The sequence below is a fragment of the Rattus norvegicus genome, chromosome 11, assembly GCF_021556685.1.
Source record: "Rattus norvegicus strain SHRSP/BbbUtx chromosome 11, alternate assembly SHRSP_T2T, whole genome shotgun sequence".
NCBI classification, from domain to species: Eukaryota; Metazoa; Chordata; class Mammalia; order Rodentia; family Muridae; genus Rattus; species Rattus norvegicus.
This window is the reverse complement of record NC_141544.1, coordinates 96032884-96057299: the sequence shown is the minus strand read 5'-3', so window position 1 is coordinate 96057299 and position 24416 is coordinate 96032884. Positions and strand designations below refer to the sequence as shown.

Genomic DNA, 24416 nt, shown 5'->3' with positions numbered 1-24416 from the left:
ATGATTCAGATGAAGCACTGTGTACCCTAAGCCTGTGTGTAGCCTTCTATCAGACAAGAGGCACTAGGAAGAAATGGTACCGGGCTAATATGGGGCTTAGTATTCTGAGTGACTTTCAAGCAAGGGGTATAAGTGCACAGGGTCTTGAAGGGTGAGTAGGAGTTTTCAGATGGTTCTGGTGGAGAGGCTTATTGGCTCAAAGATCTGGGTGGTACTAGCTGGTACCTGATCCATGGTATAGAAGGGAGGCTCTGGGGGGGTACAGACAAGGGACAGAGGGATGCTTGCTTCACTTAGAACATGTAGGAGCTGGCACAGAGGCCAGCTGAGAGTGTGATTAAGAGCTATTAGAGATTTAGTTAGTAAAAGCAGGGAGACCTGCTGCACACAATCTGGGGGTAAGAAAGTCTCCCCAGCAGCTTGTTCTGTCCTTTAGCATGAAAGGATGAAGTTCCTCCTACTCCTGATGCCCTCAGGGACCACTGCCAGGAGGAAGGCACAGCCCCCACACATCCCCACTCCCTCTCAGACAGACCACCAGCTTTGGCCCTAGGGACTCTCCTCCATGCAGAGCGGGGGAATTGGAGCCAGGCTACAACAGCTGGGTCCACTCCTGTACCCCCCGGGCTACCACTTTCATTCCCAGGCCCCCAGCCCAAGCCATTCCCAGGCTGCATCCGCCCCCAAACACACTGCTCGGGATGTGCTCTGACCAGGACTCTAGACCACCAGTCAGAGGCGTTGCCTTCCATTGGCTACCAGGATGCAGGGTCTTAGGTCGGCAGGGCTTCACATATTCACCAGTGTAGGCTATAAGGAGTAGAGGTCGCCTATGGGACGCAACAGCTCCCCCAGAGATGGCAGGAGGGAGGGACTGAGGGAAAAGGAGAGGGAAAGGGAGGGAGAGGGACAGGAAGAGAGAATGTATCATTCAAGGTGTCCCTTCAAGAGTTCATTTTGGAAGCAGCTGCCCACCGATTCATACATGGATTGAGACAGTCAGTCCTGGTTCCAACCGGTGGGTTCCACCAACCACGGGGAAAAAATATTTTAAAAGGTAAATCATGATGTTACAGGACTGTAATCCCAGCATCGGCATTGGCTGAGACAGGAGGATCACACATTCCAGGCCAGCCTGGACGTGTACTGAGGCCCTGTGTAGAAAAACAAATTCTGGGGATATCATTAGCGATAGAGGACAAACACAGAGCTCCAGGTTTGACCCCCAACACCCCAAAAGGTAATAGCAAGACAGAATTGTGCCAAACACAGGGGTTTGTTTGTTCTCTATCCCACAAGCAACTGTGTATAGAAGTGAACGGTGTCAGCTGTTAGAAGTGACCAGGACCTGGGTTCAGGTCCTGCACAGAGATGATATGTAAGGGATGAGTATCCTTAGGTCGCTGGGATCCAAAATGACTTGGACGCTGGATTCTGGGGGGGCATCTGTGTCTGAATTTGATAGCTGCTGTCAGGAGCGCCGACAAGTCTCACTAGGAGCTACTCCAGGAGCTTTAGACGGCGTGATCTGATCCTGTCCTAACCTGACTGTTTGGCAGTTGGGGATCTTAACCTGCGTAGCCAACAGATTGCACAGAGACATCGAGGGGCTTCATGTTCCTGATGCCCTATCCCTCAGAAGATCTTAGCCACAGCAGCTTGCTGGGCTGTCTGCCTTCCTCAGGTCTAGGGGTTTTCTCTCAGCAGCCACCTCTGTGACATTGTCTGGACCCCAAAGAGCTGCCTAGGACCTGGCTAGCCGCTCTGTCTACTCAGTATTTCTTGACACCTTCTCAGTTCAGACAAGCCTCTTCTTTCACAGGCAGGGAAACTGAGGCCAGAGAGGTTGTGGAGATGAGGTCATGACCAAACCTGGAGGTGTGGAGGTGATAGGGTATCCTGTGCTTGCCCAGTGTAGTGACCCAGTGACCCAGAGACAAGGTGAAGGGATGTGGATAGGGTAGGGGCCAGAGAATGCCCCTGGAGACCCATACTACAGCCAAACTTGGCTTTCCTGGCTAGGGCCTGAGGATGCAGAGGCTGAAGCAGCTTTCTCAGTCCCAAGGAACCAGGCTCAGTATCTTGGGGGTGGGGGGTCTGTGTCAGAGCCTTGCAGAGGATTAGGTCATTGGTGTCCCTGCAACCTGAGCTGCAGCCAGCTCTGGGAATGGGCTTCTGACTCTCTACAGCCTTCTGGATCCCAGAGAAAATCCTGGAGGCCGAGTTAATACCAAGACCAATTTTTATTTCAACAAAGTTAATTCTCAACAATGTGACACAGAGGCAGAGGGATTAACCTGCTGAGGGGGACGGGGGTCCAACAGGACACTGCCTCTCCCCCCTCCTCCCCCACAGCTGTCTCCAGCCAGAACAGGAGCAGTTGAGGTGACCCACCAGTGTCCTAGAGCTCCCACGGAGTCCTGACAAAGGCTGGTCAAGCTCCTCTCTGTGTCCTGGGCAGGCAGAGCTCAAGTGGGCCTTCTGGGGACTGAATGCATCATTCAACCCTGGAAGACTGAGGACTGAATGAACCCGTTCAACACTGGAAGACTGCTGGCCACACCCACAGGGACTACCCTTGTGTCTTCCTACTTCTTGGGATGCAGTGGCCAGCCTGGGAGGAGTTTGCTGAAGCATTGTGGTCAGGATTCAGGGTCACACATGTGGTATGGTGACACCTCATGTACAGAGATGACCTCTCCAGACCTGTCTAGCCACCATGGAGATCTCAAAGAGCAAGGAAGGGAGAAGTTACATATGAAGGGAGTGTCCTCACATCCAAATGCACTGGCCCTGGATGAGCACAGGCCTGACCAGGATGCATTTCCCGAAGCCTGGGAGTAAGTGATGAGGAGGCCATGGACTAAGGGAGCCTGCAGTCCTGTCAGTGATTCTGGCCGACAATGAACACATGAGTGTTGTGTGGGGCCAAGTCCAGTCCGCCTGCCTGCCTTCCCCCGTTCAGGCCTGTTTGATCCTCTGACTTACCCAGCTTCCCTTGGTCTGGGTGAGCACTTTCCACAGCAGACAAGCCCTTGGCCTCTGCTAAGCCTGTGCCATCCTATCATCCTGTAAACCTGAGCCAGTGCCCAGTGTCAGTAGGTGAGCACACCTGAGGGAGGCCCATGATGAGGGGACAGACATGACTGAGGGACAGAGAAGGCAATGATCAGAAGGCTATTGAGGCTCTCTGGGTATGCCCACACCAGCCCCTGGCCTTGCTCGTGGGTACGCTTGAGGGGATGAGCGGGGCCTGAGGGTACTCGCCGACAGACCAAAGTCAAACCAGATGGGCCAGGGGCCCTGTGGGGCAGGCGAGCCATTCGTCACCGTTATCTGCCCCCGCCGCCAAAATCACAAACACATTTTTTAGTGAAGGACCGGCTGCCACTGGCCTGCGGGCCCTGATGCCGCCCAGCTGTGGCCACTCTGGGCCAGGAGCCCAAGGGAGGAGTGCTCAGTCCTGGGACCTGCATCCCCAAGTTGTGCTCTGTGATTAGAGGGGAGGACATGGGGGCCCTAGGTGGGAGGTGGGGTGCCTCCTCAGGAGGCCAGTGGCTCAGTGATCATCTCATAGGGGAGAGACGCAAAGACAATGACAGAATTAGAAGCAGGGGAGATGGAGACCATCACCTGTCTCTAGACGCCCCCGGACTGTGGCCCTCCCACAGATGCACTGTGTGTCCCACTACACCAACAGGACCCTAAGTTGCTAGAGTTGGCCCAGTCTCTGCTGGGCCTGGCTATGTGCCATGGGCCTCTCTTGATACCTCTTCTCATGCTCACAGGTAAAGATAATGCTCTCTCCCATCCGTCTGTCACCTCAGAGGGCCGGTCCTGCCCCGTGCTGACATTCTGTGCAGCTCAGCACCCTAAATCCCTGGGCAGGCCCCTGGGGCAAGGGGTACCAGGAGAAATGGCCTGTGACGGGGTGGGCGTCCCCAGGAAAGCAAACAGTGTCAGCAGCTAATGAGCGGGAACCAGGCCTGGGGCCGAGGGCCTGGGGAGGGGCCCTGGCCATCGCTCATCCTGACAGCAGGCGGTGCAGGGGGTGGGGGGAGGTGGGTGGGAGGGTTGAGCTAGGACCAGAGATGGGGAGCCTGAGAGCTGACAAAGGGTCCCTTAGAGACCCAACCCTGCTCACAGATGGATGGACACACAGGCAGACAGACAGTCAGAGGGGAAGCAGCCAGGCTCCTGCCCCCCAGCCGTGGCCCCTCAGGACCTGTCTCCTCCTTAAACGCAGCAGCCACCCTACCCCAGATCTAGCAAGACAAAATCCAAACTCTCAAACCTCACATTACATTCTAAAGAGCAGGAATCCCGGGCCCTAGGCCCTATACTCCATGCCTGTGTGGCCTTGAACCTGTTGCTAGGCCTCAGTCTACCCATATTTCCAAGGCGGAGGCAGACATACAAAAAACCCTCTCTGTGCTGTCTACACCAGCACCTCTCTTCTCTGTGTAATCTCAGCTGCCTCTAATGCTAATGACGCTGTCCCCAGTCTCACCCAAATGGCCCTGTTTCCGGCAGGCCCTGCAGTGTGCCGGTGGGCAGACCCAATGCCCAGGGAGCTCAGTCTACCACATGTGCTGTACCTGGAGTCCTGACACTGCTCCCCACCTCCCTCTCGGAAGACTGAGGAGAGACGGGAAGAGAGGATAGGACCTCCCCAGCAGACAAGGCTCCTGGGTGGTGGGCCACTTCAGTCTTTAGCTATACCCAGGCAGAACCGACCTGGCCTCACACTGACTCCAGACACCCCAAGATTTCTGTCTCTGAGCTAGGCCTGACTTCGTGTGAGTTCCAGGGCCTCTTCTGGCCCACTCTTAATAACACCCAAGAAAGCCCAATAGTATGGCCTGGAGGTGTGTCTGCCCTGGAGATGTCCCAGCCTGGAGGTTCAGCCATAAATTCACACCACCAGCCGCTGAAGGGATAAATGTGTCATCAACTGTAGAATTTACGATCACACCCCTGGCCCACAAGGCAGAGAAAACAAGAGTATACATACACATGGTGATGGGTGGGGACAGGCTGCTGCCTGAGGAGTGCACTGTGGCAAGGCAGGGCCTGCTGGATGTAGTGGGTGAATCTAGATCCTGGGATGAGGCTTGGGTGTGTGTGTGGGAAAGCATTCACCCACATCCTGACACACAGCGAATGCTGTGCCTACACATCTTAATAGTAGCCCAACCAGCATGTTTGGGGACACAGAGGCTAACTGTTCAGCTAACTGCATGGCCTTGACCCATCCTTGGAGATGTGACCTTTCCCAGAGAAGAAAAAAACAGGGAAGGGGACACTCTAGAGGCTGTGTGTGCACATATATGTGCTTAGGACCCCTACCTACCAAGACAGGCTCCGAGGAGGGTGGTAGGAGATGAGAGGACATACTGCCCAGAGGTAAAAAGAACATGGGTGTGTCAAGACCCTGAAAGGCCAGACAAGGATGGGTGATGCCTCAGACCTGTTGGGGGATCTTCATCCTTGGGGCCTGACTAGCACTGGAGGTGAGGGAGGCAGGCAAGCCAGCCCTGTCAGTTGGCCACCGAATAGACAATAACAACAAGAGATCAGGGCTGTCATGTCCCTTCGTAGGTAGCCTCCAGGACGGCTGCACACCAGCACGTGGACTAGCTCCCGGCTTGCAGTTCCACTGCCACCAGTGGATGTCTCTGCTCCTTGTCATCTGCTGCTACTGAGCCAAGTACAGATGCCCAGTCCTGAGGACTTGAGGAAGACCTCATGGATCCTCTGGGAGGAGCCGTGAAACTGGGAAGGAGGACTGGGAAAGGGTTCAGGGACTGGACCTGGTAAGTGGGTGAATGTAGGCCAAAGCTTTCTCTTCATGAGTGTTCGTCCCCTAGGAACTGGGGGCTCACGCTTCTCATATTTTGGCTTGCCTTCCTGATTTTGCCCCGAGAGGTTTGAGAGTAGGGGCTTTCGGAGCCACTCTGGTGGAAGTGGTTGGCTAATGTACAGAATAATCATGGCACCCCAAATAAGGAGACGAGGGCTTTTGACCCCCAGACTGGAAACTCTGAAACAGGTACCTGCCAAAGATAGGTTTGCAGAGACCAGATACAGACACTGGAATCCACGGACCAGGGGTCCCTAACTGGGGGTCCACAGAGCAGAGGCCCACAAATAGGGACCCTTAAACAGAGAACCCAAGGCTACCTCATAGGTCTTGCCTCACATCTCCCACAGGTGACATCCACGGTTTCTTGTGTTCTCCCAGCCCACCACAGGGAGCTGTCCTGGGCTTTCCTTTAGGCTTTCCCTGCCCAGGCCCCCAATCTGCACTTCTGAAGGAAGGTGACAGTCTAGGTGTGCAGGTACCCTCTTCGTAATGCACACTACAGTCAACAGCAGGCGAGCTGAGACAGGTGCTGTCAGTGCTCCGCCCCCAGTCCTGCTCAGACAGAAGCCTCTTCCCCACGTCTGTGAAGACTGGCAGGAATTTCTTCTGCCGCATCTTTAAATAAACAAAGCACAGAGCAAAGCAAACTCCAGCCATCAAACCTCAGTGCATCACAATAGAGTCCAACACCAGGCAGAGCTCCTTTGCCTTTGGCCTGCCTGCAGCCACCTTCTCAAAGTAGAAGCTCCAAGCCCCTCACTGGGACACCCGTGGCCCAGACGGCAGAGGCCTTGGACAGCTCCACTGGCCAGCACTGCCTGGGGTCCTGCCTCTATCTCACAGAATCTCCTCTGCTCCCACATGGTTTTCCTTCAAGTAATGGGCTCCTGAGGTTTACCCTCACAAATTGGTTGCTGTGACGGGTTATTTCTCTGGGGTTCTGCTCACTCACCCTGGGAGACAGAGGGCCAAGCTGGTATGGTCCCCTTTTAGCCCTTTAAGTGCTATGTTACCTACTTGGGGGCTCAGTAATCCCATGGAGCTAGTCCCAGGGCCTTGCGTGATACAGAAGAAGACAGAGTCACACCCTGAGTGGAGAGAGGACAGGCTGGCTTCTGTGGAAGGTGCCCCTGCACCTTTCTACCATACATGGACCAGCCTGCGTCTAGAGCTCCTTGTGCATTTGGTTTACTTAGACAAACACAGCTAGGTGAGTCCCCCAGGATCACTGCGGTGAGAAGTATACCAGCAGAAGGAGGAGCTGGCCACTGGGAATGGAGCACGGGCCTTCACTCAGTTTGAAGTCAAAAGACCTGAGCTCCAGCCCTAAGTTCCAGCCTCAATCCCCACTGAGATGTCTCCAGTGATTGACTTGAGGGTTTGCTCTGAGGGTCAAAACCCAGGACAGCCATAGTCATACAGTGTCTCTCAGTCACAATCTTACAGGTTCCCAAGGTCTTTCCAGAGGAGGATCCCCTTGGATACCCCAACCCCATTCAGAGACAAGTTACAGGGGAAATCTGTTGTTTTGTTTGTTTGTTTACTTGTTCTGTTTTGTTTTGTTTTTTAGTGCACAAGTAACCTTGACTTCACGCATGGGCCCCGAGGGGAGCTCTGTGGGGACTGGGGCAATGGGCAGTAGAGCTCAGGGCTCAGGACTGGGCCTTGGGCTCTTATCAGCCTCTCCTACTGCTGCTGACTTCACACCTGCCTCGGCTCATGTGCGTGTGCGTGTTCTCGTGTGTGTGTGTGTGTGTGTGTGTGTGTGTGTGTGTGTGTGTCACACCTGAGGGCCCTACTTGACTCATCTTTCAGCACTCTTTGTCCAGCCAGCCTTCTAGGTAGAGAAGGTGACAGGGAGATAGAATGGAAGGAGGCATAGATGGCGTTTTCTTGAACGCAGCAGAACCCTAGAGACAGCTTCTCTGGGGAGGACCTACTGATCCTCACAGGTTCTGTGGGACCAGGGTCAGGCCAGCTCCCAGGGGTTCTCCTAAGGAGGACACATCACATCATGCCTTGTGACTTTTCTTGTCTTGGGGAAAAGAAGTCAGAAAGCGTGTGCAGCCGTTATAGAGAGCACATGGTATGGCGGGCTCCAGGCCAGACTGTACTGTCCAGGAAGGGGTGGGGGTTGGGAGGTCCCACAAGAGCTGTTTAAGAAGGGAGAGACACAGCCAAGGCCAGGCCTAGTCACTAGGATCAGTGACCCCCAAAGACCCTCACTCTACTGGGGGCACTACTCCAAGTGCCCCCTGCTGATTTATGGTCCTTCCGCGGGAGCTGAAGTTTGCTGTGCAGGCGTTGCACACGACTCAAGTTGGGGTCAGTGTGGTAGGGATGGCTCTCAGCTGGTTTCCAGATGGGCTTTATGGAGAGGGTACCTGGGGAACTCAGACACCCCAGCAAAGAACTGGCTGGTGTTGGAAGGCCTCTGGCTCTAGACCGTCTCCTGTCTCTGCTCCAGGCCTTGTCTCTGGGACACCGGGCCCTTGCTGCCTCTCGTCCACCAGTTAGCCCTGGGTGGGTGGGAGTGGGAGCTGGTGATTTATCACTTGCCGCCTGTCTTCCATCGGAAACGCTGGGGGTGGGCGCAGACGCTGTGGTGAGCTATGGGCCACCCACCCCAATGTTGTTGCTCTGTCTGGGTAGCAGTGTGGACCTCCCCCTTCTATGTGGCTAGTCTGGGGGGCCCCTACACCTTTCCTAGGGTGTTCTTGTGGTGGCCTTAAGCAGGTCAGCCCAGTTTCGAGGCTTCTCCAGGCTATAGAAGATTCATGGAGAACCCCAGTGCTACCCTGGTCACCAGGGTGGCCTAGAGAAGTTGGACCCTCTTTTTCTGAGTCTTTGGGCTTTCCCCTCATAGACATGGCAGGAGTTCTGCGCTGGTTGTCCTCAGAACCCCCCCATCCCCCCACAACAATGCACACAGCGGGGGTCAACGAATGTTTACGGAGCAAACATGGGGTGGGGGTCGCACCTGGATTGGCCCACGTCCTTCCCGCCTGGCGGAAGAGGTCCCTTATCTTTGCGGTTGACCGGTTGTCAGTGTGCCAAAGGATAGGAGGAAGGGGGACTGCACTCATCTTCTTCGCGTCTGTCAGCGACCTCGCAGTGCCCTCCTCTCCATCCCCGGAGGGAATGACCTGCCAACCCCTCTCAGAGCAGTCTGTGCAGTCTGAACAGTCCGCGCTCTCTCTAGGTGGACTGCCAGGTCGTCCCTATCTGCCTGCTGCGCGCCGAGCTCTGCGTCTTTTACGGATCTCTCGCGCCCTCTGGTGCTAGTTGGGGGTCATGGTGCTTGAGGAGAAAGCCGGGCTCAGCAACAGGCAGTTAAAAAAAAGAAAAAGAAGAGAGAAAGAGAGGAGGGCCAAAGTCCCCACCTCCGCAGCACGTATCTATTTCACAATGAGATAGAGGCTCTCTGCGGGAGGTCACCACTCTGTCTATGCCTAGGCTAGTCGCCTTGTAGAACCTTACGGAACTCCATCTATTCAGCTCTTTTGGCTGAATGGCAATACAGGCTGCACATGCGGCCTGACCTCTCTAAACATAGCTTTGTGCCCGTGTTAGCTGAGGCAAAAAAAATCTCTTAGTCGGAATGAGGTGTTACATAAGGATGAAGGTCACAGGATCGAGGGCAGACACACTGTGGTGGGCACAGGTGTGGTGGGTGCAGTGTGGGACATAAAAGCTGGGCCTCCCTTTCACGCTGAAGTCTTGGGAACCCAAGGAATGGTTGGGCAGTGTGGTGTAGTCACCTCTGACTTCTGAGCTCCAGGGTAAGGGACTCAGAATCAGTCATCCTTGGTGCTGTGTCTTTGAGAGAGGGCCTGTGACTTACACTCATCTGGGAGGAGTCCTAGACCACAGAGAGGACCATTTGGTGGCTGGGGAGGAGACTCCAGGGCAGGTGTGTTGTCTCTGAAGTGGATCACAATGGTGGAGGCTGGGTTGAGGAGGAGGAGTGTGTATTCAGGAGCACTGAGCTGGGGCCATCCACTTCCCCATGTTTGTTGGAGGCTGAGACCCCAGGCTAAGCACATGGAGGGTCAGCTTAGGGTCAGGAGTTAGAATTGGAGAAATTCCCGAAGCACTAGGTGAGCCAGCCACCGAGGCCAGGCTGGAGTCTTGGCACCAGCTAGCCTGTCAAGAGGGTCTCCTGGAGGAACTATGGTTACAGCTGCTCCATTAACCATCAAGCAAGAAGTCCAGCCCTGTGTCTGAACACATTGTGAAACCAGCCTTGTTTCTTTGCCAGCAGAGCCCTTCCTCTTCAGGACAAGGACTGGAAGACAGTAGCTCCTGTCCTTTGGGGTTCCCAAACCCAGACTCTCAGCAAGACACTCATCCTGACGCCTTCGAGCCCTGTGAGCAGTGTGAAGTAAGCCTGAGCTCCTTCGTACAACACCTGCTAGGCCCTGGAACCGTTCCCTAAAGGCCACCAGCAAGGAGAGCAGAGATCCCAGGGAGTCCTGTTGGCTCTGCTCCATTAAAGCCACAGAAAGGGATGGGAGCATGAAGTGCTTCTTGACACCTGGTTTGCTCCTCTGAAAAGCAGAGGGGATGCCCCTCCCCACACTGACTTTAAGGTGTTATCTGTGTTCCTCAACCAGGGGTTCTGTGGGTGACAGGCCACCCCTGGGGAGGGCCGAACAAAGAGGACCACTGTCTCTGATGCATCGATAAGGCCGGATGGACAAGTACACAGTTGGCTGCAGCCCACAATGGGCCGGATGCCCTGCACCTGCCCACAAAGGAGGAGGTGGCTTATGCCTCACGTCTGACTGGCAGCCTCTAGATAGCATCAACCTACTGGAGGGTCATCTGTCTTGTCCCACAAAGGCCAAGACAAAGGCCGTGTCAGCTACAGCCTCCCCGACCTGGTCAGTGGTGGTTAGAGGAGGCCTAGTGCTTTCCTGTGCCCAGACCCAAGGTTCTTCATCAGGACTGTCGGGGACAAAAGCTTCCAGTATTTATGGACACACTCAGGTGGGACTCACATCAGCGCAGGAGGGGGACCTCTGAGCCTGGTACCCAGGCTGGCTCCAATACTGGGGAGGATGCCATTCTGCTCCTTTGGTACCTGGGGAGGAAACAATGCCTAGTTTTTCAGCTCCGTAGTAGGGGGCAGACTATAAGAAGCTGGGAAGAGCTCTCTGTCCTGAGCATGGAGGGAGGGGACTTGTTGGAGAACCATGGCAAGGACAGAAATTGCATATTAAAGGCCTGGGCGGGTGTGCTGCAGTTGCTAGTCAAGGAGGCGGAGACTGGGGTAATATGTGGTGAGAACTGTCAGAAGGGCTGATACTGCTGGGGCTGTCAGATGGTGAGATGGGATGGGAAGATCTGAGGAAACTTGGAGGTCCAGGCTTGTGGGCCTGACTTACTCCACAGCACATTTCAGAGACTCTGCCGGTATGAGTTAGATATGTCTCTTGTCACTTGTCCTTACCTACCCTTCAGAGTTCAACTCCTCACTGAAATAGCCCATGGAGTCCCAATGGACCACAGACTGATTCAGTCACCTGTCTTTGAGTCAACCAACCCCATCTGTCTTCAGGGGCTCTAACACCTGTCCACACAGCAGGGTCACCTCAACTCCTGAGCTGTCCTTGAAAGGTTCTCCTGGCCCTGGTTGTCCACACAAGCCACCCCTCTGCCTGCCTGTGCTGTTTCAAGCCCTCGGTGCCAGAGAGACCTCCCTATTCACAGCATTCACACTGGGATGACCTCAGAGACAGCTGGGTACAGGGAGTTTTATCCATTGACTCCTGTTTGCCCCAGGCCAGTTTGGCAGTGGGTGAAGAAGTGATTATGTCCCTTTTAACAACATCCCCTCAGGCCCTTTCTAGAATTTGGCAAAGCCGGGTGGTACAGAAACCACCAGATGAGGAGGAGAAAGGTTTATTCAGTGCGGAGTCTGGCAGGAGACTGGACTGCTCCAGCACTCTAGGCTCTGAAGACTCAAGGTTGCCTCATTCTGGTAGTACTGGCAGCAGTTTGACCCCATGTGGATTCAGGCTTGCAGAGCTTGGGTCTGGGAAGTTGGGCAAGGATAGAGGCCAAGGCCGATCCAGGTGAAGGCGGAGGGTCCTCCAGCAGGGACCTGTAAAATTTGCAGGTCGTCGTTGCTCTGCGCCTGTCCTTTCTTAAGATGCACCACCTCCGGCCGACTCGGCCACCAGCGGGGCTGTGAGTGAGAACTCGCGGGTGGAGCGAGCGCGCGCCTGCGCGCGTAGCCTCCGCAGGCGACTCAGTAGGAGTGCCAGCAGCAGCGCGTGTAGCAGCCCGAGGACCAGCAGCGCTAGCTGCGCCACCAGAGCTCCCCAGCAAAGTAGGCCGGGCGCGCATGCGGCCCGCAGCTCATCCTCCGCCACGTAGGGCAGCAAGCGGCCACGCAGCGCCAGAGGCGCGACACAGCGCAGGTCGCGGTAGAACTCGCGCTCAGGGCGGCCGGCCAGCCAGGCGCGCAGCGGCAATAAGCGACAGTCGCAGCGCCATGGGTTAGCGCCCAGGTGCACTCTGCGCAGCGCCGGCAGCGTATCCAGAAGCCCGGGCGGCAGCGCCGTCAGGTTGTTGTCGGTCAGCACCAATTCTGTAGTGTCGGGAGGGAAGGCAGCCGGCAGCGAGGCCCAGGTCAGCCCGCGGCGCCCGCAGTCCACGCGCGTCTCAGAGCAGCGGCATGGCGCGGGACAGCCAGAGGCTGGGCGGCTGGGCGGCGCTAGCAGCAGAAGCAGCAGGCTCAGCGCCCCGCGCGGCCCTGGAAGAGAAGCGCTGGGATGAGCCGGGAGCATCTTTGGGAACGCCGGCGCTGCTCCCGCCAGCTCCTAGGGCCAGCGTCCCACGAGTCCGCAGGTCCCTCCACCCCGGCCACCCTGAGCGCTGACTGTAGTTTCCCTCCACCTCTGAGCCAAGCTCTTTTGCTGCCCATACTAGGACACCTTCTGATGTGGCTCTTCCCATAAAGTGCAGACCCGACCCCAGAACTCACGGGAGCCCATGGCGAGAGGATGGAGGCCTACTTCGTTCTGGAGTGGCGTTGGCCCGAGAGCCTGCCTGACTCCACAGCAACAGACCACAGTTCTGCCGCCTGGCCAGAAATAACTCCGAGCCGGCGCGCAAGGGCGTTGCAGAGGCAGATAGGGTACTATCTCCTGGGCCCGCAGGCAGCCCGGGCTTCCGCCCCCGCCCGCTCCCATGGGCTCATGGAACACTCGGACACTCGGTGCGACGTTCACTAACTTTGTTCTCCTGTCACCAGGACAGGACGCGGCATTCACAACTGAACAAAACGGAGCATGGGGTGTGTGGGGAAGAATCATGCGGGTGGAGAGATGGAGGAGGCCAAGGGCTGGAACCCCTGCGGAACAGAGCTGCTGGGAAGAAAAGACCTTGACCTATGGGTGGATGAAAGTAGTCATAGGGGACGTAGGGGACACCCCGTTCCTGCCGCCCCTGGAGTCCTTTAGGTAGACCCAGAAGGGGCGCGAGCGGTCTAGCGCATCGCGGCCCCGCCTTCCTCCCAGAAGCCTTCAGGTCTGGGGTCTTCCTAAGGGCCTCAGCCTCCAAAGCCCGCCAGCTCTGGTCCTGAACAGAGCATGATTTGGAGTAAGGGAGGAACCGGCCTACTTCCACGCTCAGTAGGACATTAGCATATGTTTCATAGCCCACTGTAACCAGCAGAGCAGGGCCTCCCAACTCCATCAGCGGCACTAGCTTGGGTAACAGGCCCAAGATTCTGCATCCACGTCCCTCCTCTACCCTGGTTTATTGGCCCGCTGCGGGCAGCGATCTTCTTGGAAGGGAGATCTTGGAGGTTATGCACAACTTGTTCCCTTAAGACAGGCGGGGAGGTGTGGGGTGGGATGGGGCATGAGTTGAGGAGGGACTGTGGTTCAGATACAAATAAATGACCGGGAAGGGTGGATGCTGAGAATAAATTAGGGTCATCTGGGGGCTGTGGCTCTGTGGCTCTAGGTCTGAATAGTCTGGTCAAAGCCACTTTGGATTAGGGTTAGGTCCAGGCCTTCTGAGATCCAGATAAACCCAGGGTGGAATCCAGGACAGTCTAGGATCCAGGGGTAGGAGGGGCCAGCCTGGAAACTGGCTGTCTATCCTTGGCGATGTGGACCGGGGCGGCTGTCACTGGTCCTGCATTTGCTGCTTCATCTTCTGCAACATCTCCTGCATGCGCCTCAGCTGGTGGTGGGGGCGACCCAAGTCAGAGTGAGAAAAGACAGTCGAGGTCTAGCCCTGCCCTCTGCTTCTCCTCCCCGCCCTTTGGCAGTCTTGGCCCCACTCCTGATTTCCACCCACCTCTTCATCCTTCATCCTGATGAGCTTCTCGGTCTCCGCATCTGGTGTGGGCAGTGGGAGGATAGGGATGGGGCTCTCCATGCGGCTGTCCTGCGTGAGTTTGCTGTGGAACGAGAGGGCCGTGCTTGTTGGGAGGTTCGGGTTAGGAGGGTGGGAGATGCCTGGCCCACTCCTACCAATGTCAAGACTGCTGGGCTGATTTAGGGACTGGAACTAAAGTTCAGGACAGGGAGGCCTTCTGTGGCACCAGGCTGGGGTGGGAGAGTCGGCTCTGGTGAGGGTGGCCCACCTGGTCATCTGCTGGATGCAGTGAGCACGGTAGTTCTCATAGTGCACATCGCACGTCACGTCTTTGAGGTCGTGCATGTGCGTGCGGATCAGCATGTTGCGTAGCTTCACGAAATCGCAGTGCGCCTGATTCTCCACTGCGGGCAGAAGCCGGCAGTGAGTAGGTGTCAGCCTACGGGAGCCTCCCACCCCTCACCCAGTGCCTCCTGCCTCTGTCTCACCTTCGACGATCCCCCAGGGGTACAGTCGCCCCCGGACCCGCTGCCCCTTGGCCTCCACCACAGTGTTGCTGCCGATAACGGCGAAGGGAGCACTTTCCTGGGGAAGGGAGCAAGGACCCAGCCCAGCCTAGTCTGTAAGAGCAGCTGGCTCAGAGGCTCAGGCCATTCCGGCACTGGCACCTTCCCCTCCCATGGCATGGCCCCTCTTCTGGTGTCTTTGCTACCCACTGAAGTCACAAAGCCTAAATAGCTCAAAGCCTTGGGGCATCTGCCAGGCTGTGCACTTCTCTGACACTGGATGCTTCCTGGGACTCCCTCCACCATCAGAGTCAAGACCATGCTTACTGGTAGATGGCTTTGCCCATCTACTTCTGGCCCAATGGCCCCAGTTCCGGGCTTAGCTCTCTGTCATAACCTCTCTGGCCTCTGGGGTATCCAAGGCCACCATCTTGGGTACTAGAGCTTGACACATCTCTGGGCTACTGGGCTGATTCTTGGAAAGCAGGTCAGAATGCTCTCATGCCTGCTCTCATGGTGTGCACCTGGGTGCTCAGCCCTCCCCCAGGGCCGTGTGGCCTCCAATGCCCTGCCCCAGCTACCTTCTTGCCCCCCACGCCTCCTGGCTACGCGCTCACCTTCAGTTCCCGGTCCTGCTGCTTGAAGTCTTCATCTTCATCTGAGTCACATTCTGGAAACTGGTACACGTGGATCCCAAACTTGTCGATCTCCTCTCGTATCTGCAGCAGGAGAGAGCTTTCGCTTGGCACTGGCCCGCTCCCCTGGAGGTTTTGGCCAGGCCCCTTGGGCTGTAGGAGACTCACCCTGTCCTTCAGCTTCCGGATCTCACTGGGAACCAGGCAGTCGGCTTTGGCGATGAGTGGAACGATGTTCACCTTCTCGTGCAGCGCCTTCATGAAGCCTACGTCCACTGGCCTCAATCTGCAGAGGGGGTAGGAGAGGCACTGTTGGGGGAGGGGCAGTGATGCAGTGGTGGGAACATCCACCCGATCCAGGGCACCTGACGGCCACACACCCATGTCCGAAGGGGGAGATGAAGTAGAGGCAGCAGTGCACCCGGTTGTCCTGGATGTTCTTGCGGTTGAGGCCGCTTTCATCACGGAAATACTGTTCAAACTGCTGGTCTACATAGTCAGTGATGGGCTTCCAGCTAGAGGGAGAAGGGAGCTGGCTCTGGCAGCTGCCGGCTAGGTGGCGGCAGGCAGTCGGGGCAGGGGGACCTGTTCAGAGCTGTCCTCACCACTCGGAGTTGTTCACTGCATCCCCAAAGCCGGGCGTGTCCACGATGGTGAGCTTCAGCTTGACTCCCTTCTCCTCGATGTCAACAGTGTGTTTCAGGATCTCTACTGTCTGGTTGATGCGTTCTGCAGAGGAAGGAGAGGGAGTGTTTGCAGGACAGCTCCACCTTTTTCTCTGGGCAGCAAGGAGCCTCGTCCTTACCCACCCTGGTGTCCCGGCCTCAGTCTCTGTCTGACTGTGTGTTCTGGGCCACTCCTCCTCACCGCCAATGGGGACCCTTCCCTCGGAGGGAGCAGATTGGTGAGGGCTATATGAAGACTACTCACCCTCAGCACTCAGCAGTTTCCGGTCCTTGTACAGGTCAGTCAGGAAGAGACTGTGGACAAGGGTAGACTTCCCCAGGCCGGACTCACCTGGCCATAGGAACAGTGATAGAGCTGGATTAGATTGGGGCTGAGATGGTCTGACCCACGGCCTCATGGGCTCTACCTAGAAGTTTGGCCACTCACCGGCTACCATGAGTGTGAAGTCGAAACCCTTCTTGACTGACTTGCGGTGCACCTGGTTGGGCAGTGTAGCGAAGCCAACGTACTGCTTGTCGATGTCCTGAGGGCGGGGGTGGTTGGGGCAGATCAGTGGCATATCCTAGATCTTCAGTGGAAGCCTTATCTTTTATGTTGCTCAGAGGAGCAGAAAACATAGCCCCTAGCTAGGGGCATTTCATCAACAACAAAAAAAAAATGGGGTGAGGGCTGAAGGGCAGAGGCCGGAAGGTAGTGGAGGAAGTGGCAGGGAAAGGCCCCCCCACCCCACCCTCAGCAGAAACCCAAGACTTGGGTGGGGAATGAGGAATAATGTCAGCCCCACAGGGCATCCCCTGAGGTGGGTGTTGGGACCCACTGAGACCTCTCAGACACATTCAAGGACCTCTATCGGTGGAAATAGCCAGACCTCAGCACAAACTCATCCCCGGAATACCCAAGGGTGGGTGGCTTGTCTGGCCCAGATCCAAGCCTGGGGGTGGTGGTTCCTGAAGCAGCATCGGAGCGAGGGCTATTTATAGACTGCGGTACTGAGCCTCCCACACCAAAGGGTCTGCGCTGCCTGCACTTATCCCTAGTGGACATCTGCCCCAGGAGCCCCTGCCACCTACAGCAGTAGCCAGAGGGTCTTGGCCAAGCAAGACTGCACACATGACCCAGATTCCACCCTCTCTTTCCACGCACACACACAGACACACACACCTTGAGCCGCCTCTGGGCCTGGGTGCGCGGCGACAGCAGCTGCTCCACCAGGCGGTCCTGGGGTGCTGCCAGTGAGTCCATCGCGGCGACCCCGCAGACCCTGACGGCCTCGTTCCGACCCTACACCAGGGTCAGGCCAGTCGAGGCCAGCGATCTCGAGCGACTCGCGCTGGGTAAATTTGCTCTTAAGCCCTCTTCTGCCTCAGGTTTTGAAGACGCGAGAACTGAAGCCCGGAGGGGGAGCGTCGCCCACCCGGTAGGCCGCTGACCTCAGAAGTCTTGCGAGCCATTCCCTTGCCTTTGCCCGGGAGCCGCGAGCCGTGGCCGCGTCGAGGCTCAGCAGGCGCTCCAGTGCGAGCCCGAGGCGGGGCTTCGTGGGCCCACGGCAGCAGCGGAGGGGACCGCCCCGCCCGTCGTCGCCGGGAAACGGTCGCCTGGAAATTGGGCCGCAGGCGGAGCCTCGAGAAAACGGCTGCCATGGGCAGGGCCCGGCAGAGGCGCGAGGGAGGGGGCGCCGCGTGGATCCGGAGCGCAGCCGTGGCACCCGAGGCCGCGTCCGGACCGTCCGTAGGCGGCCGGCGAGGTGTCTGCGGTCGCGGAACTGCCTCCGGGACGCCGCGCCGCTACTGCCCACCAGAGGGCGCTAAGGAACGCTCCGGACTCACGCACAGCCGCGGGGGAAGCGGCCCCAGTCAACACCCAACACCTCGCTCTCCGAGCACTTCACCCGAAAACCTGAACCGTGCCTTGGTGACCAAACTGCCGACAGACACACCCCTCCCTGCTCCTTGGGGCTCACTCTTTCCTACACCGCACCCTCCACGGGCGCTTGCACTGGTGATTGGGGGACTTCTTTCCCTATTGGTATCTTCTAAAGCGCTAAGGACAGAGTGCACCTCCCTTACTAAGCCTTGCCATGGACCCGGGGAACAAGCAGAGCGGCTCAGGTCTATAATCCCAGAACTTGAGACGCAGAGGCAGGCGGATGTCTCTGAGTTTTAGGCCAGCATGGTCTATGTAGCAAGGTCCAGGACAGCCAGGGCTAGCTACATAGTGAGACTTTATGGGGTTGGGGATTTAGCTCAGTGGTAGAGCGCTTGCCTAGCAAGCACAAGGCCCTGGGTTCCGTCCCCAGCTCCGGGGGGGGGGGGGGGGAGGAAAAGGAAAAAAAAAAAGGAAAAAACAAAAAGAGACTTTATCTCTAAAAACAAACAAAAGGGTGTGAAGGATGCAGTGGCCAGAGTTCAGATGACTGGCCTCCTTCAGAGCTTGGAAGCTCTGGCCAGCCCACAGCTAGGCAAAACTTCTGCCCACAGCATGCCATCACTTTAGGTACCAGATGTTTAAGGAACCACAGGGTTCTGATGAATTGGGAAGCCATTGGCTGTGAGCCACCAAACTTTTCCTTACTCCTCACTTCCAACCCCACCAGAATCAGAGCTCCAGCCCCTGGGTGCAAGAAACTAGACAAGTCACTGTGCAGACTGGGCAAAGGACCAGAAGGCCTCCCTCCCCTATGCAGGTACCACCCTTCCTCCATGAAGCCTCACCTTCTTGGCTTCTTGGAGGGGCCTCCACCCTGGGTCTTGCTAGGGGGTCCCCCTGAGGGCGACTAACACCTGGGGAGGAGCCTGAGCCCCACAGTTACAACAGGAGAGCCATTCTTCCCAGGGCTGAGAAGAAGCCTCCCAGTTCTTGCTGGTTTCTGTCTGACCTGCCTAACCTAACAGAAGTCTTTAGACTGGGTTGCAACCCACCACCCCTAACCCAATCACTCTAAGCACAGCTGTCAGCCCAGCATCCACCTGGACAGGTTGGTATCTCCAGCCTAGGTAGGGCACCTCTGGAAGACCACACAGGGGCCTCAGCTGGGTCAAGCCCTGGTGCTGAACAGACCCTGTAGGTCTTAGACTACCTTTCAACTTGTTCATTGGAAAGGCACATGTTTAGGGGAAGTCCCAGTCAAACAGCCTGTCTGAGTATCACCCAAGCAGGCCACCATAGCCTGTCTAGTCCCTGGGGAAGCCCTAATGGAGGGGCCTTGCACTCCCTTTTTCTAGTCCTGGAGGCTCTACAAATATTCCTCAGGGATATGAAGCCATACGCAGCTCTACCCACCTCTACCCGAGAATGAGACCATTGAAGCTTTCAATCCTTAGAATTATGACTAGGCTCTGAAGCACAAGCAACCAAGCCCTAATCACTGCCCAAGAAGAGGTACGGATGCAAAGGGCAGACAAACAGACACCTTCTTCTACACAGACTGCTGCTCTAATCCCCTCCCCCATTTAGCGTCAGAAAGAGGCCTGGCTAAGCCCAGCTCTGTGCAGCCATATTGGGAACCAAGGTATTATGAGCTGCTCCCCCAGGCCCACAGGGTCCCAGCTTGGACACCAGAACTCTAGCGCTTTCCTGGGGCTCCCTCCACCTGCCCTGACCCAGTGTTCTCTTCCTTCTGGCCTGGGGATAAGGGGTGGTGTAAGGCTGGCTCCTGACTGGCCTGAGGATGGGCAGATGCAGGCCTGAAGGAAGGGGAGGGGTCTCCATTCTAGCAGCAACAGACAGGAGAACGTGGATGATGTTAAGCAAGGACCCAGGCCAGGTGATGTGGAAGACCTTCAGGGCCCAGGAGAAGCCTAGGTCCCTGCCTTCCCAGCCTCTGGCCCCCTCCCTCACACAATAGCCAGGCAGCTGTGTCCCCATCGGCTTTGTCTGGCTTACTGAGGATGGGGAGGCGGTTCTCTAGGAAGGCTCCTGGGAGAGCCCCTCCCGGCAAGCCTCATCAGTCTTGGGCGGGGCCTGTCCCTGCCGGGAGACTGACTTCTCCAGCTCATCCCATCAGCCAGCTGCTTTTGCTCTGCCTGATCTAGTACTGCTCTGGTCTAGTACTCTGGGGTCTAATGCTAGGTGTGAACGTGCATCCCCAGGGAGGCTTGCCAAAGCCTTCTGGTGTCAGAATCTGGCCTTTTCCCCTATCTTCAAACGGGGCCTAGCTCGAGGCACACAGGACATCCCCCTCGGTCACTCACTTCCGCAGCACTCTGGTTTCACAACCCTCCTTTGGATGTTCACAGGTTACCCAGGCCAGTTTCACAGTAGCCTGGCACTTTCACGGGGGTGGGGATCAGGCTAGTCCTTTGGAAGGCCACAAGCCTGGCTGTACCCGAGGATTGGAGGGCTAGTGCTGAGTTCCTAAGGATGACTCAGATGGGGAGCCTTGGAAGTTCCAGGTCTTGGAAAAGCCTCTGCCAAAGACTAGCGAGGATAAATTTGGGTTCAGGAAAGAGACACAAAGGTGCATGAGCATGGAGAGGAGTAAGCAGAGGCCCCTGTGGATTCCTCAGGGTGGTAGACCCCTTCCCCTCTCCCCGTTCCTGGTCTTTCGTAACTAAAGCCTCACCCAGGACCCCCAAACACGAGGCCTTCCGGTCAGGTTAAGAAGGAGATGCTGTCCCTGGACTAGAGGAGAGAGGCCCTCATCCCAGCCTCGCTTTCTGGGGTGGTGCCTAGGCCCCTGCTATACAGGTCAGGGAACCAAGCGCGGTGCCTACTCTTCCCCTCCGTAGCCCCAGGAGCGGCGGCGCTGCCCCTACAGACAATCGATTAACGCCAAAGGGCTGGGTGACGGCCGGCGGGGGCGGGGTCACGCCTGGGCGCCAGCAGCATCGGTACCACAATGGGTGACAGCCGGTCCGGTCTCACCACCGGCCGAGCGGCGCAGCGCCGGTACCTGTTTGTCCTCTGCATGATCCGGGTCGTGGTCCGGGTCCGGGCGGGTCCGGGAGGGTCCGGGCCGGCGGGCAGGGGAGAGACGGAGACAGACGGTGAGAGGCGGGCGGGCGGCGGGGACAAAGGCGCACGCGGGTACGCGGACAGGCGCTGGGCTCACCTGGGGTCGCCAGCTTGCTCTTGTACCGCAGTCCTGTGCTCATGGTGGCCGCCGGCGGGGTACGTGTGGCGGCGGGCGCGCGGGCGGGGCGCGGCGACCAGCGGTGGAGGCCGAGGCCGGCTGCGGGGTGACCCGCCCCTCCGCGCCGCCACCACCCGCCCCGCCCGCGCGCCCGCCAGCCAATCGGCGCCCGCCGCGCCCACGCGCGACCCGGAGAGGCCGGTGGGGGCGGGGACTGAGGCGTCCCGCTGTGGTCCCCCCCAGGCCTTTGGTTCTCCGGGCTGCGCGAGTGCTGCAAGGCTATTCCCACGGTCTCGATAGGAGCGCCCCCTCCCCTTCCTGTCATCCAGCCCAGGCCTAGACTCTGTTCTCCCTTGACTGTCGCTGGAAGCCGGTTGGTTCCTGGGCCTCTGACCTTCCATCATTGTGTCCCAGGACTGTGCTTCGTGCAGCCCATGAATGAACTCAGGGGATATAAGGACCCCTCTTCACCCCATCAAGGTGCATTTGGAAGGGGCAGGCCTGGAGCCTCTTGGTATTTGTTGGACAGAAGTTCAGAACCCGAGCTCTCTTGCAGACTGCTGGGTGCTGGGCACTCTACCCTGGGCACACACACACCTGGGCAAGATGGCAGGGTGTGGCTAGGTAACTCCTTTTCCTGGACTGCAAGATGGGGGCATTTGAGGTGTGTGACCAGAACAGAACAATCTGAAGGCCACCTTAGCCCTCCTTGCTCCGGCTCTGGTCCGGTTTTCTGTGATATGTGCTCTCCCCAGTTACCTCCTTGGAGAGGGTTTGAAGGGGGCTGAGGGGCACCACAAGGACAGATTCATGCTCAGAGCGACATTTATACATGAAGATGCTGTGTCTCCGTATCTCCAATAAGTTGATAGGGCTAAGTGACCCACGGTGTGCATACCTTCTGTGTTACTGTCACATCCCAGGTGGCTTTGGCCTAAACCTCAGAGAGTCTGTGACCAGGGTAGGGATGTTCCACTGTCCCAATCTTACAGCCTAAGGATCAGATGGGGTGCGTACACACCGTAGGGTGTGTACACGCTGTGGTGCCTCTTTGGAATCTAGAGAGGGCACCCGCAGGCGATCAAATACTGGTCATTTTGTGTATGAAACACTGGCTTAATGAAGCTAGTGGAAGTGAGAGTCTAGACATCTTTTAGGGTCGCCCTCACCAGTGACTTTTTCATGGAGTTCTTGGGGGAATTTGGAACTCTGTTAAAGGAATGTGCAGTCTGAGGCAGGGGCAGAAACACAATGCCAGGACTTCTGAGTTTACCAGTTCTGGCTCTGGAGAAACCCAGGCAGGGAAGTTAGGACATTTAGCGTGTGCGGGGAGAAAGGAAGATCTTCCTTGAGGCTCTGATAGGAAGGCTACTCCTGATGCTCTCTAGTTAGGAGGTTGTACTTGGCCAGGAGGGCCGTGTGAAGAGGGGAAAGAGGCTTGTGTACAGAAGGGGAATAAATTATAAAACAATTGTAATGAGCCCTCGACACAGGGGTTTGACGAAAATAATAATAATAGTAATAAAACTGCTGCAGAGGTTGGAGATGGGTGATGAGCAGAGCCATGTAGACAACAGCTTTCAAAAACGTGCATGTGGGTTGGGGATTTAGATCAGTGGTAGAGCGCTTGCCTAGCAATCGCAAGGCCCTAGGTTCGATCCTCAGCTCCGGGAAAAAAAAAAGATTTAAACTCTAAAAAGGTACGTGTATTTCAAATATTATGGTTCAGAGGAGACATGCAGTCGGCTGAGCGCTCACTGGGAAGTGAACGGGTGGTCTGCTGTTCCTGAGGCTCCAGAGCAACCTGGCTTGGTACCACATGGAAATACATCTGGGAGACTCCCTTGTCCTGGGACTCTGGTCCCCTGGTAAGCCCTGGGGCAGCTTCAAGTCTCTCACAGAGGAAGGAGGTTGCGCGTTGTGCTGAGAAGGAATAATGCTTGTGGCTCAGCAGACACTGTATGCACAGGGGACGTTTCTGAGGTCAGGAAAATAGGCCACGAAGGCATCGTCAGCCTTCAGCTTTGTAGGACCTGTCCCCAGTTTCACCGTGCGGACAGTGTGAATGTCACAAAGGTCATAGGCTCCGGCCGGAACAGCCAGGGGCTGAGTCTGAACAAAAGTCCCGTATGGCTTTTGCCCTTTGTCGGAAAGCATGGCCTCCGGTGGGCTGTCAAGTGTCAGAGAGGCAGCAGGAGTGGCAGGGTGGGGACCTGCACATCCTCGCTTACCTGTTCAAGATGTTGTGGCTTCCCAGTGGGCACTCGCTTTGCCTTGCTGTCATAACGCTGGCTGTAGTACAAAGAGAAGTAAACAAAAGACTTTCTGCGTGGGGAAAACGCTTCTTCTTTTTTTTTTTTTTAATTCATAAGGAAAAGAAGTTAATGAGTGAAAAAAAATAGGCTCTGTCAAGAAAAATCTGTTCAAGCCACTTGGGCTACAAATAGCTCACTTTACAGAGGGGGGAAAAAAAACCTTGTCATTTTGTTAAATCATGCTGTGTCTCCCCTCAGCAGACTGAGGGAGCTGCACACCCCCACCCCGCACCATAAGGCCAGTTGGGGTAAGCAAAGCGCTCTTGGGGAGATAGCACTGGTGCCAGCCATAGTGACCAGACGCAGTGAGGCAGAGAATGAAGATGCCGAAGTTTGGAGGTGGGGAAGTTTATTCTGGGTGACAGAGAGGTGGGAGCAACCGGTGGTGAAAAAATTCTAGAATGTTTGCTGCGGCTACTGCTCACTTCTGAGGTTGAGGGCAAAGGTCAAACCGTGTTCCGAAGGTGAGACCTCCCTCGCAAAACTTTCTATAGCCCCTCATCCCATAACTACCTCAGAACGGGCCTGGCTCAAGAAGCAATCCCTGGCTTTTGTGCCTACGCACAGGACAGCAAATGCTGCTCATAAGGAGCCTGGGATCCGCATGAGGAGACTAAATCCAGGCCTGTGGAGCCCAGCCCCAGTTCTGAGAGGGATACAACCGACCAACCAGGCCCCACTTGGGCCCAGCCTGGGGCTTGGCCTGCTTGTACAGCCCACTACAACCCGAACTCATTCTCCTTCTGTCCTCTCTGCTTCATCTTCCAGTGGGGATCAGTCTCCTTCCTGACTCTTCCTTTGTCTTTCCGTGGGTGTGTTCTCACACTGCCCTTGCTGCCTTTGCCGCCCTCCCTGAGACAGAAGACGTCCCCTCATCCTCTTGCACTTGAGGGCTTTGCACCATTCAGCTTCCTGCCAGTGTGCCCTGGGGTCTGTCTGCACTGCCCCTGAGTGTGGTGCTGTCCCCACGCTTCTGTTCCCAGCCCCTTCTGTCTG

At 56.7% G+C, this 24416-nt stretch overlaps 2 protein-coding genes across 2 annotated transcripts; both read right to left on the bottom strand.

Moving 5' to 3' along the window:
* Positions 1-11757: 11757 nt before the first annotated feature.
* Gp1bb (glycoprotein Ib platelet subunit beta) lies at positions 11758-12935 on the bottom strand. Its single transcript, NM_053930.4, has 2 exons — positions 12861-12935; positions 11758-12629 (listed from the first exon to the last, which is right to left on the bottom strand). Exons 1-2 carry the CDS (start codon positions 12868-12870, stop codon positions 12019-12021), a joined length of 621 nt encoding a protein of 206 aa, NP_446382.1. The 5' UTR covers positions 12871-12935; the 3' UTR covers positions 11758-12018.
* Septin5 (septin 5) lies at positions 11758-17548 on the bottom strand. Its single transcript, NM_053931.4, is given in 11 exon segments — positions 11758-14068; positions 14186-14288; positions 14475-14610; positions 14695-14791; positions 15330-15431; positions 15516-15633; positions 15728-15862; positions 15953-16076; positions 16278-16364; positions 16461-16557; positions 17196-17548. Coding segments are annotated over 11 exon segments (1137 nt in total). The 5' UTR covers positions 17277-17548; the 3' UTR covers positions 11758-14011.
* Positions 17549-24416: the final 6868 nt, after the last annotated feature.